General features: G+C 38.7%; 1 protein-coding gene across 2 annotated transcripts in view; it reads right to left on the bottom strand.

The window, feature by feature from the left end:
• The window catches only part of LOC122793458 (amyloid-beta A4 precursor protein-binding family B member 2-like), a 159,584-nt gene that overhangs the window by 105,244 nt on the left and 33,158 nt on the right, over positions 1-21,182 (bottom strand). For both annotated transcript variants that reach the window (XM_044061488.1, XM_044061489.1), the window contains exon 2: positions 11,304-11,391. In XM_044061488.1, the coding sequence (XP_043917423.1) occupies positions 11,304-11,388 (85 nt within the window). In that variant the 5' untranslated portion in view covers positions 11,389-11,391. The remainder of the gene's footprint in view (positions 1-11,303; positions 11,392-21,182) is intronic.

The following is a 21,182-nucleotide window of genomic DNA, read 5'->3' as shown; positions in this document are numbered from 1 at the left end:
ATGAGTCAGGCACCCTTTTCTTCCTCACATTACTTCCTTACACCACATGTGACATCTCTTTCTCATTGCATATATTGTATATAGTTCATTTCTCTGTGCTCTTACCTTACTTTTGGTATCTTTTACACGTTGTGCTCTACCCTTTAACTATTTCACTCTTCCTGTTCTTCTTTCCCCTTAATGAATATCACTTCATAGTGTCTCTTATACTGTGTCCATCGTTGTTACTACTGTTACTGATTCATTACTACCTGTTTGCATTCCTAATACGTCTTCTTAACTTGTTTGTTTACTGGAATTTATATTTATCTGGGCACAGACTGAAATAGCTCCATTTGGATCACAGCTCTACCCCAGTTACAAAACTGAATGAATGAAAAAATAAATAGTACCCCTTGGAACTCTCTAATGATGATAAGAGCAACAACAAGTCCTGCAGGTATCTGACCAAAGGAGATGGGTGGCTGGGCACTAGGTATCTATGCACATAAGAAAATGGTGACAATCTGTCTGTCTATGGATAAAATTTAGAATAAGCTCTATTTTTTTTTATTTTCTTGTCAAGTACTACTGTCAGATTTGGGACTAACTGATAGCTTTTGGTCTATTCTATTTAGGCACATTTGCTAAAATTTGTGGCTACAGTGACACTGTGGGTGATCCATGTTATTACATTACAGCTTTTCAGTGTTTGGATACCATGGGTAGTCATTTGCTTGTGATCTGAGGTTTATGGCTTTTCATTTCTTCAACCTGCCCTTAGGAAATGTCTTCAGTGGTTACGCCAGTCAAATTTTTGATGGTGGAGCTTTGATGTCAAGTTGTGGACAAGCCAGCCCAAACTTTTTTCCGAACACTTTCCTAAGATGGATGTTGAGTTATGGATTTCCAGATAGAAACTGTTCAGATACTTTCCTGAGACAATGAATTGTTGAATCTGTCCTACTATAGCTCAGGATGGTAGACTGTATTGTAATCGGTTTTGGTTATGTGGATTTGGTAGTTTGGAGTTTTTTGGGTCCTGGAGTTTACTGGCATGCTTTGTGGTTTTCAGTTTGTTACCTGCCACACTGCTTGGCTGGACTTTGATGACTACTTAATTCAGTTTGTTTATTTTGTCACACTAATGTACTCAGACTGTTTACTTTTTGAATAACAATGTTTTGGCATTTTAAACTTTGTATTACATTTTCTTCACTCTGATTTATGTATCACAAAACTCCCTCTATTAAATCTGGAGTCTAAAACCCAAACCACTGTTTGACTCAAGTTGCTGGTAAGATGGGTTAATACCATGGCTTTATACTATTATGTAAGCAGCAGGGATTAACACTAGGCACTTTCTAATTCAGTGTTTCTCACATGGTAAGGAGAGACTTTATAGGGTGTGCACTTAAAATACTAATTCTTGTGTACTATTTTCCCTGACAGAATCTGAATAATTCCAAAAGGATACATCAGTTTATTTCAAGTTTAGTTCAGTGCTCATTTTCTAAGCAGTTGATAAACTGAACATAATACAAAATGAAATATAGTAAAATAAATAAATAAAAAATAAACAAAACTAACAGTGAAATGTTATTAAAAAGCATGCCAGGAGAGCTGCAAAGTAACTATACAACTAAACAATGAAGCAATGGAATGATTGTTCAATTTATTGAGAAATTTAAAACTGTCTGTATGCCTCAAAAACTGTATAAAAAGTTCTAAAGCCAAGCAAATTAATCATATTCAAAAACAAGTTTTGTAACCGATCATCACCAAAAACACTCTTGGTTTAAAATAAACTAGTTCAAAATGAATGACACCAAATGTGTTTGGATGTATGGGCTATAAACAACTGAACCCAGGACAAAGAAGTGCTTTACAGCATGTTCTGTAAGCAAGACACACAGCCTAAGTTTATCAAGGCAAAGTTCACCAAACAGCCTGGGAGCATACTAGCAAAGGAAATTCTAAGCTGTATCAAAATATCTTGATGAATAACAATCGAGTAAAAATTTGGGAAAAAAAGAAAGATTCCATAGAATCAACTTAAACAAAAACGGCTTAAAGATGTCACAAAGGCAAAAGTTCCCAGATGGCAAAGAATCAGCAAAAAAAAAAAAAAAAAAAATACACTGGACAAAACAATTTAATATTATTCTCCGGAAGGTTGCAATGACACATAGCAAGATGCACCTCCCATGAAGGGAATACCTTGTTAAACCAGAGGAACCATGAATAGATAAAACATATTTCTGACATAACAATACAAATCCATAAAGTATTAGAACAGCTACAAACCAGTTTAAAGATCCAAGCAGCAATTGCAGCAACCTAGTAATGAAAAGAGATGTAAATGCAACTTTTGCCTGCCTGTAGGCAGCCATTCACATACATCTTTGGACTTCAAATTAGTAGTTAAAGAATAATTTACTGACCCGCATATTTATTACTTTTCTTATATGCATGGTGGTGGTGTTGGATCTATTTCTACAGCCTGGCTTTACTTCAGATGAGCAAAACAAAGCATATATGTGAGTTTGGGTGTGTGCTCTCCCTCTTTTTATATGTCTACATATGTGTGTGTGTGTGTGTGTGTATATATATATATATATATATATATATATGTGTGTGTGTGTGTGTGTATATATATATATATATATATATATATATATATATATATATATATATATATATATATATATATATTTATTTATTTACACACACACACACACACACACACACACACACACACGTGTGTGCGTGTGTGTGCGTGTATGTATATATATATATATATATATATATATATACAGACACACACCCAGATATGTATATATGTGCAATGCCAACATTTCATAGGTTCATAGGTTCATACTAGGCTATCTGCCCTAGGGCATTTATAAGCCTAGCCAGAGTATGTTTGGCTTTCACCACCCATTTTAAATTAATTTTGCTATGCCCTTTTTCGAGGTTAGTATACTGTGCCTCTGTCTAACAGTGACACAGAAGTGATACCCGGGGTAAACCTACGATCTCCCATCCACTCATCAAGATTCCTCTTGAAGAGAGTCAATGAGGGACTCTGCCTAACCTGGACTGGGATTTTATTCCAGAGTGAAGGGAGCCTCTGGGTTATGAATCTGTCCCTCCAGCATGTCCTATTTATTTCAGTGCTGAGGTTCAAGTCTCGAGCGTGTAGCTCAATGGGATTTGGATTTTTGAGGTGCAGCATGTCCCTTAATTCGGGTTGGACATGGCTTTATACGCCAGGCACAGGTTGCCTCTGAGCAGGTGGTATGCCACTGAGTAGAGCTGGAGTTTCTTTAACCGGGCAGCATATGGCATCTGTTTGAGCCCTTTGATCCTCTTGGTGAGGTACTTTTGGGGTCTTTCCAGTTGCTGCAGGTGTTTGGCAAGGTACATCCCAAAAGGGGCATTGTACTCGATTATGGGCCTGATGAGGGATGAGTAAAGAGGCATGATGACCTCCCCTAATCTAGATGTGAATCCCTTCATGATTAGGTGGGCTATATAAAATGTTTTTCTAACCACTTTGGCCACGTGGTTGTCAAATGAGAGATTGCTATCAACTTGGGTCCCCAGGTCCCTAATTACTTCTTCTGTACTTAATGGATTACCACCTATGTGGTAATTTGTAGGCACTTTGTTTTTGCCAAAGGGGATGACTATAGACTTTTTGGCATTTAGCTTGAGGCCATGGCTCTGGCACCAGTTGTCTGTTTCTATGAGGCCCTTTTGGAGGATGCTTGTGTCGGCTGGAGAGTCGATTATGGCGCCCAGTTTGCAGTCATCTGTGAACTTGGTCAGCCACAGTCCTTCTGTGTTGGCCTGTACCTCAGAGAAATATATACCGAAAAAGAGAGGTCCCAGGACTGAGCCTTGTGGGACGCCACTTGTAACTGGTTTGGAGTCTGACATGGCTCCAGCAATTCTAACCATGTGGGTTCTGTTCTTGAGCCAGTTTGCAACCCATCTAGTGACATAGGGATTTATATTTAAGCTGGTGAGCTCATCTATAATGCCCGAGTGGGGTATTGTATCGAAGGCTTTTGCGAGGTCCAGGTAGGCTGTGTGGACCACCTTCCCTTTGTCAATGGCCTTGGTGACTGTTTCAAAGAAGTCGACCAGGTTTAAGAGGCAGGATCTGCCCTTAACAAAGCTGAACTGGGTAGGATCCAGTGTCTGTAGGTCCCCAATATCTTTATTTATGAGGTCCATGATGATCCTTTCCATAGCTTTGCAGACCAAGCTAGTCAGGCTTATGGGGTGATAGTTTCCAGGGTCCGTTGAGGCACCACCTTTGTGGAGAGGGACCACTGTTGCTGTACGCCACTCTTTGGGTACATATCCTGTAGTAAGGCTGAGATTGAACAGTAGTTTTATGTTTGGGTTTAGCTCTTCTTAGAGTTCATGTAGGACGCAGCCCGGGACACCGTCTGGTCCCATTGATGCTGTGTTTTTTGCTTTGGAGAGGGCAGCTCTTACTTGAGCATCTGAGGTGTCAGGGGGGCAGCACTCTGCTGGGATAGATATTTGCCCTTTTGGTGGGGGGGGAGAAGTTTGCACTGAACCTGTCAGCTAGGATGTTGGCAATGTCTGTGGGTTTGGTGTATTTTTTGTCATTTTGGACTAATTCTGAGCATATCTGGGAATTCCCACCCAGGTTCCTAACATAACTAAAGAAAGCCTTGTGATTTTCCTTAGTGTCCTGTGCAATTTTTCTCTCGAAGCTGGCCTTAGACGATTTTATGAGTGCCCTTAGTTTTTTGCTAATACTGGTCAGAGTTGCCTTCCCTTTTTGGGATTTTGCTCTATCATGTAGTAGCTTCCTCCTTCTATTGTATAGTTTGTTTATGGCTGGGGTCCACCAGACAGGACGTCTGCCTTTGGAGGATTGGGTCTTGGTTTTATTTGGGATTGCATGATCCATGCATTTTATTTATTTTATTTATTTATTCAGGTTCCGCGGTTTCCAGATAGGTTTTTCAGAGAAGGAGGAGATGCCTCCCAGATTGAATGTGAAATTGGGGGAGGAGAAAGTAAACGGAGGAGGGAAAAACACAAGGAACACAGGAGAACATGCACACAAGGCACCCCAGCCAGCCGATCGGACCGAGAGAGAACCTCTTGCTGTGAGGGTGACAATACCACTGCTGCACCATCGCCACCCTGCATTCCTGAAGGTGTTCATAGAATGCATTTATAAAGGATTCTGCAGTCTGGGCCGTATTTTCCACAGGCCCGGGGGCTTTGAAGGATTTCACCTCGGTTTTGAGGAGTGTGAAATTTGTTTTAGAGAAGTTTTTCACTGCGGTTTTCTGGGCAGGGGGTGGGGTCGGGATGTGAATATCCAGTGAGATCAGTTTATGGTCTGATCTTACCAGTGAGAGATACACTTCTGGTCTGGAGCATAGAGTCCCCATGTTGGTGATGATCAGGTCCAGTATGTTTTCCCCTCTTGTGGGAGTGGTAACAAGTTGTTCCATAGCATTTGAGTTTATGAATTCTAGGAACCTTTGGGCTAGGGTGTTGGAGCTAGAATAATGTTCCCAGTCTATGTTTGGGTAGTTGAAGTCACCCAATATAATGGTGTTTGGAGAGACCTTCATATTTTCCAGTGTTCTCAGGAAGGCCGAGTGGGGTTCCTGGGTTTGGGAGGGTGGTCTGTAGCAGGCTATAAACTGGAAGGCAGTTTTACCCACTGTTAGTTGCACATGGATAGTCTCTGATGCTTCGTGCTTTGCCACCATCCTGGAGGTGTGGGTATCTTTGATTAATATCGATAGTCCCCCTCCTTTTGTGGTTCGGTCCAAGTTTTGGGGCCGAAAAGCATGGTATGAGGTATAACCTGGTAGTCCTGGGGTGCTCCTGGGAGCCCTGAACCAGGTTTCTGTTACTGCACAGATATCGATGTTCTCCATGCTAAGGAGAGTTTCAAGTGCATGCCTCATGAGGTTTAGACTTCTGGCGTTGAGTAGCATTACTCTTAGTTTCTTATCCCTTGTGATACCTATGGAGGTGGGTTTGTCTTTTGAGCCTTGCCTAAAAAAGGCACTATGGGGGTAGCAAGTGCCTTTGCCAATATCCGAAAGCCCAGGGGTGACAGGTGCAAGCCGTCCCTAGCGAAGCATCGTGGCTTGTCGAGCATATCATCCCAGGCTGACAGGCATTTGATCCCCTTTGAATGACACCAGTACTTAAGCCAATTGTTGAAATTGATCATCTTGTTTTCATATTGTGGCATCATTCTTGGTGAGGGTAAGATGCTACTCAAGGTCAGGGTCATACCGGCTACATGCTCAGAGAGCTCCTCTATGTCTCTTTTCATGTAGTCCAGGGAGGTACATCTCAGGTCATTCACACCAGCATGGACAATGACTGAGTCATATTTGTACTTGCCTTGGAGTGACCTGAGTGCTTGTGTTATGTGGCAGATCCTAGCACCCGACAGGCTGCTCACCGTGACCTTCTCTTTGTTCAGCCTGGTGAGCGGGACATCAGTGTGCCTGACAATAGAATCACCTATTACAAGTGTATCAGGTGTGTTGTTTAGCCTTAAGGGCTGTGACTGTTCGGCACACTGGCTTTGTGAGATATGTGTTGCACGTGTTTTGTTTTGGGGTAGCGATTGCTTGGGTGTCTGCTTTGGAGGTCTCTGCTGCTTAGGCAGATCTTTATTTAGAGCCTCCAAGTATGTTTTTGTGTGATTATGTGTTTGGTTTGCTGTCATGGTAGGTCTATGTGAGACTGGAATTGTAGAGAGTGTGGTTTCCTTCTCCTCCTGACTGGTTATGCCAGTACTGAGTTGAGAGAGCTTATCCTCCAGTTTGGCTATATGGTTGCATCTCTCACATGTGTTGGAATTTGTTGGGAGGAGGAGAGGGCTGTCTGTGTACATGAGGCAGTTGTGACATTGCCTCAAGATTCCCAGATTCACCAGCTGGACCGGAGATGAGATTGACAACTGACCTTTGGACATGCTAGAATAATATTGGGAATTCCTTTATAATTGAAAACAAGGGCCAATGGGGAGTGAGGGTGTAGTGCTTTTAATTTTTAGTGCTGACTTATATAATTGCTTTAGTGAGCAAGTGCCAGGTAACTTAAGTGCAATGTGTTACAGGTAACTTAAATGCAAAAACGACAAACAGTAACTTACTTTCAAGTGAAACAAGGAAATAAGTACAGTAAGCAATGCAGATATCACTAGGGATCCACAGAAGCGCTGAGAAGCCGCGTTTGAGGTGGAATTAGCATTCCAGGGAAATAACAAGCAAACAAACAACAAGCATACAAACAAAGCTAGATTCAGCAGGCCTGGATCTAGTCTATGCCACAGCAAACAAGGTGTACCAATTTCAGTAAGAAACAGTTCAAATATGCAGGCACTATAAACCTTTAACCAGAAATTCCCAACTCAGAAGGGCAGAGTCCAGCCTCTCCTCCCACAAGAGTGCAGACCACGAACCTTCTTAATGTAAAATAACTGGCCTGAAGCCCAAGTGCATAAACCAGAACTAATACACTTTAGGAATAACAGACACTGAGCTCTCAATCAGCAGTTCCCAACTTAGAAGGATGAAAGCTACCTGTCCTGCCACCACAGTGCATGCCACAAACCTTCCTAATGTAAAACAACTGGTCTGAAGCCCAAGTGCTTAATCCAAAATACTTAGAATGATAGCTACACTTTAATCAAGTTACTACCAAGCAGTAATAAATATAATTGAATACTTTAAAGAATGCCTGGATTAGTGCTCAAGTTATACAAACAAAGCTAGATTCAGCAGGCCTGGACCTAGTCTATGCTACAGCAAACAAGGTGTACCGATTTCAGTAAGAAGCAGTTCAGATATGCATGCACTATAAGCCTTTAACCAGAAATTCCCAGCTCAGAAGGGCAGAGTCCAGCCTCTCTTCCCACAAGAGTGCAGACCATGAACCCTCTTAATGTAAAATAACTGGCCTGAAAGCCCAAGTGCTTAAACCAGAATTAATACACTTTAGGAATAACAGACACTGAGCTCTCAATCAGCAGTTCCCAACTTAGAAGGATGTAAGCTACCTGTTCTGCCACTACAGTGCAGACCACAAACCCTCTCAATGTAAAACAAATGGTCTGAAGCCAAGTGTTGAAACTAAAAGGCTTAGAATGAGTTACACCAAGCAGTAATAAATACAATTGAGTACTTTTAAGATGACGCAAAAGCAAAATAAAGTAGGAAGAAACACAAGTACAGTAAAAGTAAAAAACATTTACATCACAGTCATCTGAAAATCGCACCCTCATACAAAATCCAATCAAAATAAAATACAAATCGATGACTTCATTATGTGATAAGGCAGCATTCAACCCCCCCCCCCCCTTAGGCTTTTGTTCACCAATATTAATATTCCATCTTCAAGGTCTCTGCATCAAGACTCCATATATGATCACACAATCGACTATACCATCCACTATCATTCACCTACTAAAATACTAATGATATTCTTAGCTACCTAAAGGAAATATCCCAAAATCAAGCCTGACAATGACAAACAGGATAATAAACTCAGAGACAGAAGACACATTACACACAACAAACATGAAGAAGTCAAGTATACATCCCCTCAGCAAAATGTCACAGCAAGATCTGTATGCTATCCCAATCAAGTCAGAACAGCACAAAAGCAATGCTGCTCAACACCAGAAACCTCCTTAAAACTGTTCTGGTAAATATTGACATCTGCATCACTACTGAAAAATGGTTCCAACTTAGTGATGGCACACCTTGCCTACCAGGATTCAATAACTACCACTCCTCTTCAGGCCTTCTACTGAGGGTGTCTTGGCCACTGGTGTGGTTTTGTCCATATCAAGCCATACCTCCATTGCAAAATTACCTGGACTCCTCTCCATCCTAATAACTATCAGCAAAATCCAATGTCACATCCTAGCCAACTGCAGAACCCCTCCTATTTTACCCAAAACCCACAAAGCCTTTTTAAGCAAGTTTGAATCCTTCATCACTGTACTAATGCTATTATTCTTGGGGATTTCAACTCCTCAGCTATAACTGTAAGACCTACACTACTGGCCTGTCTCTAGAACATAGAGTGCATTCTCGCTCTCTACAGGCCCAAAGTAATCGACTTGGTCATCACTAATATAGCGCCATTATGCTTTTTGCCCCAAATTACCCCTTTAGTGGGCAAATATGAACCCCATTCATTGATAGTCACTATTAGAATCATTCCCAAAAATGCACCTAAACAACAATCTTTACAGATTTCTCTACAACAAAACATTCTTATTTTACAGTTATAGTTGCAGAACAGTAACAGTTCATTTGACAATGATATGTAGCTCTGCAAAATGAAACCTGAAAAATGAATGTTAAACTGTTTGTTCCATGGTGTCTATATGGAAGTAAAAGGATGCTAACCACGTTACAGGGCAGAGGTTGCCTTACTTCACAGATAAACAGTTCTGAGTTGCAGAGGAAAAGAGCTCATATAAAGGCAAAGGACTGCCAAAGACAAATGGTTACATGACTTGCAGTTAACATGAAGTTTCAATTATCTGACAAAAACAGCAGACAAGAAAATACAAGCTGTCTACATCATACAAGTAAATTTCAATAGGAACTATAATATGAAATGAGAAGAAATAGCACTTCTCCTTGTTAAGCCAACTTTTATCTGTTGACACTCCTGTGTAATGTCCTAGATAATAAAAAATGTAGTTTTTTTTATGAAATAAACAAAATATTTTAAAACTCTTTTATTATTATTATTATTATTACTATTATATGATAGAAAATATGCTTGTGTGGAATTGATTAAATATATAGAGTGCATTTTGAATTGATGAACAACTTATTTTACTCTGTGCTTCTAGAAGAAATCAATTTACTATCAAAATGTAGAAGTGCAGTTAGGCGAAAACAGGAATGTGAATGCGTGTTGGCAGATTCCAGTATTGACGAACTTCAGTTCTACGAATATCCTTTAGCAAATGCCACTATGCATTCGGTACTATGAGGTCGACATTACGAACAGAGACTGCGGTACAATGCGGATTGGGAAATGTACCCTTTTCTTCACTGTACTGTGATCTCGGAGTTGGAATATATAACATGAAGGGAGTGTGGGGGGCACAACCCCCACATGGAGGTGTATGGGGCTTGTCCCCCTGTATGATGTGAATTAAAGTGATGTGCAGTACTGAAGTGTCTACATTCATACTGTTGTTAAGCAGGCACTTAAGTGTCGGCAGGTAAACTTTCAGAAATGTTGAAGCCATTGGTTCGATCATTGCGAATTGAAGTATTTTCGACATGTGTACCTAATTAGTATTCAGGAATTCAGAATTTTTTTCGGTGTTTGTGTACAAAATGTTTTTTGACATTCCAGATTTTGATAGTAAACCAAGAAATCATTAGTATATGACACATCATCTATAAAGGCAATTAGTTTAAAAATTTACATTTCTTTTTTTCTTTTGATTAACTAGATGGACAAATGCAGTTATGTTAGAAATTTCTAAAGCTGACAGTAATCTACATTTACTTTGAAATAATGTATTACATGTTGAGCCACTATTTTAAAATGCAGCTCTGCAACATGGGACATCTGAAGAGAGTTGTTAAGAGAACACTGCTATTTCACATCACAGCAATGCCAGGATGTACATTGCATGGTCTGACAGTCACTCTTGGGTAGATGACACATTCAGTAATACCTTGGAATTCACTGACCCCAACACATTACAATTACCTACTGTAAGGAATCCTCTTCTATTTTTTTTTCTTTTTGGTTAATTATCATGTTTACCTTACAGTCAAACTTCTGCTGCGAGAAAGATGTAGTACTTCAGTAGTTCCTGTTTTGCACCCTCACAGAACTCTCGCAAAGTGAAAAATGCAGCAATTATAGACAATATCCATAGAAGCAAAATCCCTTTTGATTTTTCTTTTATAGTTTTTAAACTACTTTTAATTAACAATTATGCATAAAAATACTCAAGAAAAGGACAACACTGAAACAGCATTACAAATTTAAAGTGAAACAAAAAGCAATTGTAATGTTTTGTCACTCCATGAAACAAATGGTGAACAAAAAGTGGTGTTTATCCGAAGTACATATGAAGGGAGTAAAGGACACCAAATTACTACTTATATTTTTGCCAGGCATTATATAATTGTGGCTGTAATACTAACCCTAAGCACAGCAACAAGTAAGCAAAACTATTTGTAAACAATTGGAGTTCACTAACACTTACAACAAATGTAAGTTAAAGGTTTGGGTTTGCTTACCTTGTAAAGGAACATCAAGACCTATATTGACCCTCTCTTGTAATGAACTACAAGCAACAGCTTTGGCATTCTTCCGCTCTGCCATAATCTAAAGGACATGAGAAAAATATAAAGGATGCAATAATGACACAAGGTTATCGGCAAAACCATGCCATCACCTAACACCATTTACCTTACACTAGCAAGAATTTCAATTACTGACCAGCAATATGGTAACAACATGGATGAAAGTCAATTGTAAAGAAAAGAAATTACATTCCAGTCTCTCTTCTGTAGCTAGAGTCTTGTTTAATACAACATTTGATCAACTGAACATTTTAATTTTAAGAACATCCTATTTTAAATTTGTACTTACTACCTTTTTAAATTCAGTTTTCCTCAAATTTTGTATTCCAAGTCAAGTGCAAGTCTCCAAATGACCAAAAAAAAAAGACATGACCATGTTTCATGCTCAGTCTTTCTTATTCTTTACTGGTCAAAATAATAAATGTAGTACTTTAAAAATATATATGTACAGAAATAAATTATACATAATTTGACATAACATTTTGCTATTTTCTACTGTGAAATATTTCAGCTTTCACACACAGATCTCCCTTTTTCCCAATAAAATAACTACTTTCTGTTGGAGCCATCTGTAACTGACTGTGATCACGTGAAAGTTTTCCAAAGTATTTTAGCTTGTTTAGTGTGTGTGTGTGTGTGTGTGTGTGTGTGTGTGTGTGTGTGTGTGTTTTACTTTCTTTTTCAAACAAACAGTTCAGTACTTACAGGCACAATTCACTCAAGTCTTGTCAGTTTTAGCAAAAGTTATCACACTGACAATTCATATTCCTTGCTCCTGGCACTTTATCAAATGCCTGGTTAATACTTCCTCCAATACAAGGTGTAGAAATACTTCCCAGTTAATTTCTAGCCCCTCGGGACTCCTCTCTCTCTCTCTCTCTCATTCAGGAATCTCCATTTCTAACCAGAGCTAGCACCACCTTGACTTCCTTACAGCCCTGCCTGCCTCTCCTTGTCTGGACCTTAAAGGAGCAGCCTGCACAGCCATCACTATGTTACATGAACCATGTCCAGTGGAGGGCCATAGATGATGAGTAGTACTGAATCTGAAGCCAATATCCAATAAGCAAGCTTAGAATTACCATCCTTCTGGCTATAAAGCAACAACAGAGGGGGTGATCTATGATGAGGGTAAAATCTCTCCCTAAAGGTTAACACTTCCAATTGCTAAGTAATGCTGTTCAGTGTTAAAGAATTTAATGCTAATGTAGCAAAAAAGGTGTTCACCCTCTTCTACACTTTGTAACTAAACTGCCCTGATCCCTAACTCAGAGTGCTCAGTAAAGACAATAAATGGTTTTGAGCAGTGAAGGGGTTCTGAGCACAAGCCCCTTAGTTTCTGAAATGTTTGTTGCATAGCATCTCTCCATTTGACATTCAGTGCGGTACTGTCAAGGGACTAGCAACAGAGGTAAAGTATGGGCAAAAACTTCAATACTTTGCCAAGCCCAGAAAAATGTTAACCTGCCTTTCAGTGATCCATCCCTTCACTCTGAGGCTTTACCATTCCCCAGCCTATTATATAGCCCAAATAAAGGGCTTCTGCCAGGTCTCTCTTGCACTTACTTTAGTTTGCTGTTAGTCTAGCTTGGCAAAGGGAGTCCAAACTGGCCTGAATCTTAAGGTGATAGCTTTACCAAGAGAATACAGTCCAGACATGATACGCACTACCTTGTGTGAGGTCTAAGGATCTTGTCCACATATCACTGAAACATTGTGGCTGCTCCATAGAAACCAAAGGACATGACTCTATAGTGGAACAGACCATCTGGCATGGAAAATCATATTTCTCCTTAACTTCTTGCACAGACTAGTGGCATATGACAATGACCTTTACTTACATCCAAAGTGGAGAGAAACCTACCCTTATCTAATCTCTCCACTATTTCACCCCTCAGGATATAAAATATCAGTCACATTTCGAATCTCTGTTTAACTTTCTGAAGTTGCTGCAATGTCTGGTAGATCCAGCAGGTTTAGGGAGCAATACAATGAGGTCAATTCCCCTTGTGGCAAGGTTCCTGTATGACCCAAAGTCTGAGAATTTTCTGTGCCAGGCTCTGTTCTTGCTCAACACTAAGATAAACTATATCCCTAAATATGGACATACCTTACATATCTTTATTCTCCCTTTTTCACTCACTTCCTTACATCTATCAATTTCTCTTCATTGGCTTTTTCTCTATATATATATACACCACAAGCCTGCTTTTTTTCTCCCTTTGTATTGCAATTCCTGCTTATATTAACTTACCTTTAATTTCTCTATACACAGGCTAAAATTTCTCTGTTAAAACATTTCCATATAATTTGTATCTACTCTTAACCAATGTTTTCACATTATGTCTAATCTGGTATAATTATTTAAACTGTATTTGTTTTTTGCATTATTTTTAAAGACTATAAAATTATTCTAAAAATATTTTGTAATACTTTGGAGCTTTTCTCCCTGGGTGTCTTCTGAAAATGGGCTCCTATCCAAACATACTTTCCTGGTAATCAAATGTCAATAAATAAATAAAGAGATGTTGAGATTCTGGTATATATTATGATTTTACATTTATTTTATCAGTAGTCAGAGTTTTAATGTCTTGCTTGATTAAAGTGATTCTGCCTGGCAATACTAAAAACATATCCCTATTTTCAGTACAAACTACTTAACCTTTTGCTTTTGGGATTCTGATACAGTCTCATGTATCTTGACTTAACATACACATTGTGAGAGTCTTAACTTCTTCTATAAACATACTATTTACAGACACCTTGATTTCCATTCAAGGCATAAGAACATTTATGCAGTACATTTGTTCTGTTTTTTCCCCTCTAGGTTGGCTCAATTTATAATTTACTTCACTTATTTTTTTTCTATATGTTCAAAATGTCCTTGCCACTTGGCAAGGAACTAGTTCTTAGCAGTGGGCACTGAAAACTGTGCATTTCTATAATATGTTTTTGTTGTGCCTATTTCAGATGTTTTTTTTTACTCTAGGCATTAATGTTTTCAACCTCACATTGCAAGCCTATAGAATTCTGCATCACATTTTAAATGGAGTGCTTTCCTCTTTCCAGGTATCCTTTGTTATAGTGAGAAAGCCATGGGGAGGTGTGCCTACCAACAAAGTGAACCCAGCTGAAGCCTGACAACAAAAAAAATGTAGCAGTAATGATAGACCATTTTTTTCATCCAGTTCTGTGGTTTTCCTTAACACAGGCTTCAATGTTTTATTAAAATATTCAACTAACCCATTTCACAGATTGGGTACACAAGACCTTAACTGCTTACCTTACAGAATTGGCAGAATTTAAACATTACTCTGGACATGGACATGGGGTGCCTTGATCTGTAAGAATTTCTCAATGAATTCTTTTTTTTTTTTTTAAACACCTTTATTGAATTATCACTTGTGACATAGACAAATTTACATTTATATAAAAGTAATCAGACTGTATTAACAAGTTCACGTTTCCAAACATTATACTTCACATGTATTGCTTTACATCATATAACCTAAGCAACATTACATAAATTATTCAATTCCTGCTGTTCTTTTTAAACAAGAGGTATCTTTATTAAATGATCACTTGCAACATAGGCAATCATACATATATATAAATGAAAACAAATCACACCAACACAATCTTAGTTGCAAACATTTTACATCACAAACCACACTGACACACTACCAGTTGCAAACACCACTATATACATATACACTATATACATAATATACATAATCCACCAAATCATTTTCAGTAAAATATTACATAGCTCATTTCACTACTTCTAGTCTAGTTGGTTTAGACTTTGATTCCCATTTTCTAGTAATTGCTTTTTTGCCAGCCACCATAATTAGACACAGCAAGGCCTTACCATGTCTAGGCAATTCCGATTCGGTATTATATCTCAGAAAAATCATCTCATTACACCAATCTGCCAACCAACATCTCCGACAGTGCATCCCACAGGGAATCCTTAAAGTCCACTAACTCACCGCACTCCCAGAAAATATGCTCCCAATTACCTTGTTCTTCACTGTCACACCTCCAACATTTGCGGTTTACCTGAGGACGAGGACATTTTTTCTGGAGTCTACTTGGGGTATAAAAATACATATGCAAACATTTCCAAGCAGAAATACTAAATCTTCTAGATTTTGTTGCATGTTTGGGAGACGTACATATATCATCCCATTATTTCTTTGTGAATTGCTTATCCAATCTCTCTTCCCAATCCTTTCTAACCTCCTCTGACTGATTATTATAGTTATTATGCAATATTTTATATCCTCTATTAATTATTCCTTTTTTAATGGCAGCTTCTGTTCTAGATTCTACTAAAAACTCTACTAGTGCTGGTCTTTCATTTAGGATCCCCCCTATTTCTTTCTCCTTGCCTATATTCTGATATCAATTCTTGATAGGGAAGGCAATCTGTAACTTGCCATCCAAATAAATTCTTGGCATCCTCCCATTCTATCATCTTTCCCTCTCTAGTTATTTGCTCCCAATACCTTAGTTCCTTTGCCAGTTTTCCCCAATAAATTTCAGCCCTCTCCTGTCTATTGTCTATATCCATAATTGCAGTCATCTCTATTGGCAGAATCTCCTTTCTCCATTCCCATGTTGGCTTAGTTCTTATGATACATGCTGCTACTTTACAGATATAATATTCTGTATGATTATTGTTATTCTCCTTAAAGGTCTGCATCTAAAATCCCAGTCTCTCCTTGTCTCTTGAGCTTCTCCCATTTCATAATAATTTCTTTCCACTTTGAAATTCAGTTTTCTGCTTGTGCTATGAATAGGAGCCTTAACAGTGTAGCTCTGAAATACCCCTTCAAATTGGGTAATCCCAATCCATCCTGGTTTACTGGAAGAATCAGCTTATCCCACTTGACTCTTGCCATCTTCCCCTCCCAGATAAAGTCCTTTAGTTCTTTATTAACTGCTATCCACAATTTCTCCTCTGGCTGATAAAAGCATGCTTGCTCTGTGTATAAGACTAACGGGACTGAAATATTTTAACTGCTTGTATCTTACTATCCATATCCATATAACAAAGCTACCATTTTCTCAGTTTTTGTCTTATCTTTATTGTCTCTTCCCCCATACTTCCAAATACTTTTATCATGTCTTCATAAATATGGATATTGCTGAAATAATTCATATGCGGGTACAAAATGTACCACTATTGCCTTTGTTTTAGCTTCATTAATTTTGTATCCTGAAAAGATTTTAAACTCTCTCAAAATGTTTCACAACACTGTAATGTCTCTTTCTGGTTTTGTTAGGTATAAAATAATATCTTCTGCAAATAGAGCCAGCTTTTCTTGACTATCATACTAACTATATTGCTGAATTTCTGAGTCCAACTTCAACCAGAAGGCACTCGAGAAGAACAAGACATTAAAGTGTTTGAAGCATACGTGTTTTTGGAGTGCTGTGAGTCACATTAAAGTGTTTGAAGCATGTGGGATACGTGTTTTTGGAGTGCTGTGAGTCACATTAAAGTGTTTGAAGCACAACTAAGGAGTCGAGCCTCTTGTTCTTCTCGAGTGCCTTCTGGTTGAAGTTGGACTGTTTTCGGCACTTGTCCGTGCATTTATTGTTTTGAATTTCTGAGTCCCTTATTTTCTTTGCCAATAGTTCTAAATATAATGCAAATAACAAAGGGGAAAAAGGACACCCTTGCCTGGCTCCTCTAATCAAGCAAAAATGATCAGAGAGGACCCCACCCACTTTAATTTTTGCTTCCAATCCCTCATATATCCTCCTAATCAACCTTATAACTTTTTCAGGAAATGCAAATGCTTCAATTGCCCTGCTTATAGAGTCCCAGCTTACTCTGTCAAATGCTTTCTCTGCATCAAGACCCACCAACTACAACAGTATTTTCTTGCATTCTGCTTCTCTCTAGATCATCAGTGTTCTGTTAATGTTGTCAAATGTTTGCCTCCCCTTCCCAAAACCAAATTAATCCATATCTATCAATTTTGGCATTTCTTTTGTCATTATTTTAGACATTATAGAAATGAAACACTTTATAATCATGGTTTAGTATTGAAATGGGCCTGTATGAAGCTGGGTCTGATGGATCTTTACCCTCTTTAGGTCTATAGCTACCACTGCTTTCTTCTAGGATGTTGGTACTTCTTCTCTTAAGATACTGTTAAACAAAACCTTCCAGATCTTTATCAGCTTTTACCCTCCTAGCTTTCAAACTTCCACAGGAATACCATCTATTCTGGGGGACTTTCCTGTAGATTGGTTATACATCACAATTTTTATCTCATCTCCTCCTATAATAACCATTATAATTGATCCTCATCTACCTCTAACCTTGGCATATTTAATTCTTCCATAAACATTTCCATTTGGATATTTTCATGCTTTCCATATTTCTCTGCTTTATACAGACTTTCATAGAACTTCCAAAATATTTTTAATACCTGTACAGGATCTCTTGTTACTTTCCTTATTAAAAGCCCCCTTAGCTTGGTGACAGTCCTTTCTACTTTTTGTTGCATGAATCATTGTGCTAAACTTTTTTTGCTCTAGTGTCATTATCAAAAAACAGTTGCTTAACAGCAGTCCTTCCAAACTTGTGTATGTTATCGACGTAATCCCTTATTTTCTGTTTAGCATTCTGCAGTTGATCCTCTTCTTGTTCTGTGAGATTCCCCCTATTCTGGAACACTTCAACATTTGTCAGTCCCTCCAAATAATTGTTACTTCTTAACCATAGCTCCCTTTCTTTTACTTCCACCCTACTTTTAAAGTCCATTTTAATTTTATCCCACTCCCATTCTATATTTTCAGAAGTAATTTCTATCCTCTCAAATAACTCCTGGATATTCTCCACCACCCATTCCTTAAATTCTTCTCTTTTCAACAGATACGTGGGAAAAAGTCAGTGTCTCATTTTTATTTCATTACCCTGTGTTTTTAATTTAGTTATTATCGGTGCATTATCTGAAATAGTTATTAGGTGTGTATCAAGATCTTCAGTTAAATGCACATAGGTTCATAGGTATGTACTAGGCTAATGGCTTTGGAGCCTTTACAAGCCTAGCCCATAGAAGTGCCCTGGCATGTTCCTGTGAAATGTAAATTTTATCTAGCATAGCACAGTTTTTATATATTTGGGAATAATATGTAAGCTCACATATTCCATGCCAAATATTTTCATAAATTTCTTCAAAGATCTACCCTCCTTTGTTATACTTTCCCTTCTGGCTCCACAGACACATCTTCACTGTTGCAAATCAAATTCCAGGCCCCTCCTATAAGTAATATTCCTTGCTAAAAACTGATTATTTGTCCCAGAATTTTCTTAAGCTCCATTATAGCAGCTTTTGGTGGAATATAAATACATGCCAGTGTAATCTTCCTCCCTTGCCAGTAGCCCCTTAGCACTACAAATCTGCCATTATTGTTTTTTTATCCTCTTCTATCACTACTGGAGCTCCTCTTGCAATTAATAGAAGTATTCCTCTTTTTCTTTGTCATAGATACTCTGCTGAATAACCATCCTGAAAACCTTTCTTTATCAAATTCACACATTCAGTTCATTCCAAGTGTGTAACATAACTATTTGCTCTCTACATTTTTAATATAGTTCACCATTCCTTCTTTTTTGTATTTATCTGACCATTAACATTTTAAAACATTACAGAAACCATCATTGTATTAAAAAGTTATTATTCCCCCCTTTTATGTATAACATCTTTTTAAATGTCTAATTCCAGCTTTTGTTTTACATGCATACACTTTTTGGCAGGTTGAACGTTTATATAGTTTCTTGTCATATCCATTTGAGCTTATGTCAAATCTTACAAAATGTTTTGTTTTATTGAAAGTCCTCAAAAAAACCTAAATACCTCCCCAAAATCTATTAATTTACTACTAGCACACAAAACTATGAACATTTTCAAATATTGACTTTTTACCCTCCTATTAGGAAAAAAAATGTCTCAAACTGACAGCCACACTCTCAGATTTGAGTTAACCTAAAAGAAAGGTTATCCATGATTAAGATGCATGGTATAGCCTGTGCTTCTACTAAGTGCTGTTTTGTCTTATCTTTATAGCTCTCCCAGCTGAGAAAAGTACAGTTGTGTACACTTACCATAAATGTAGATGTTCGAGTGTATTCACTGTTGCAGTCATTACAATTGGGTTATCTGCTTGCAGTAGCCCCCAGTCAGCCTGATTAACAAAGTCTTGGATCCTGCGTCGGTTGCTGTCTCTTTTTCCATGATGTCAGGTCATCAGGGGTATAAACCATGCAGCCGACGTCATTACATCAGTTTTTCTTGCCCCAGATGTCAGGTACCCCCCTAATGGGAAGCAATTAAATCTATAAATATACAAGGTTATACCTCAAACAAAAAATCAAATACACCAAATACACTAAAAAGCTTGTAAGCATTGAAAAGGAGAGAAGCAGTATAGCCAAAAGAAGTCAGGGGGCTGGAGGGAGGGTAACCAGGGACTGCAACAGTGAATATACTCGAACATTTACATTTATGGTAAGTGTACACAACTGTACTATGTTCTTCGTGTTTCACTGTTGCAGTCATTATATCTGGGTAGATTCCCAAAGCTAAGGATGGGAGGAGGAATTTAGATAGCATTAGGACCTGATATAAGGCCCCGCAAAACTGCAGTGGCAAAGCCAGCTCTGAATTTAGAGAAAATTAGCAAATGGTAATGCTTGGTGAAAGTATGTACAGAACTCCAGGTAGCAGCTTCTAGGATGTCCCTGGTAGGTACGCCTCTGAGAAAGGCTATAGAGGTAGATGTAACCCTGGTTGAGTGGGGTCTGATCTCCTGTAGAATAGGTTTTCCATGGTGCATATAGCAGAAATGAATGCAATGGCCTATCCATTTAGAAATGGTTTGCTTTGAAATAGCTTTCCCCTCTGTCCCTGCAGCAATTGCCACCAGCAGTTGTTCAGATTTCCTTTGAGGTTTAGTCCTGTCCAAGTAGAATCTAAGTTGTCTGTGCACATCTAAGGAGTGCAGTATCCATTCCCCTTTGTTCTGTGGATTAGGAAAGAAGGTTGGCAAATGAATGGACTGATTAAAGGCCACACTGGATACCACCTTTGGCATGAAAGCGGAATTGGTCCTGAGGGACACCCTGTCCGCATGAAAGATAATGAAAGGCTCAACTGCTATAAGGGCCTGTAATTCAGATACCCTTCTTGCTGAAGTGATGGCTAAAAGAGAAGCGGTTTTCCAAGAAAGGAATTTTAAATCTGCAGTAGCAGCTGGATTGAAAGGAGAAAGGGTCAGTTTCTCCAATACAAAGTTAAGGTCCCTGGCTGGAGTTGGAGCTCTCCTGGGTGGTCTTAAATTTTTGGCCCCTCTGAGGAACTGCTTGAGCAGTGAATGAGAGAAGATGGGAGGTTCTGTGTTATAATGAGCTGAAAAGGCTGAGCCATGAAATTTTTATTGAGGAAAAAGACAGGCCCTTGTGAAGCATCTCAGTTAAGTATTGTAAAATCTGAGGTAAATTGGGCACTGCTGTGCTCATCCCTTGAGACTGGTTGTAGGCACAGAATTTTTTCCATTTTTTTAGCATAAGATTTTCTAGAACTAGGCCCCCTTGCCTTTAAAATGACATCCATCACTGGTTTACTGAGGGATGGTAAAGGAGATCTTAAGTAATTAGGCAGGCTGCAAGGTTCAGTGTTTGAAGCTGAGGGTGCGGAATCTGGTTCTCCTGCTGAGACAGCACGGTAGGAGTCTGAGGCAGGTGCTATGGGGCAAAGAGTGACACACTGCGCAGGGGGGGGTACCAGTGTT

Source organism: Protopterus annectens, chromosome 2.part0, assembly GCF_019279795.1.
Source record: "Protopterus annectens isolate FY-2018-M chromosome 2.part0, PAN1.0, whole genome shotgun sequence".
Classification (NCBI taxonomy): Eukaryota; Metazoa; Chordata; order Ceratodontiformes; family Protopteridae; genus Protopterus; species Protopterus annectens.
The sequence above is the reverse complement of the archived record's forward strand: the minus strand, read 5'-3'. Positions and strand labels throughout refer to the sequence as shown.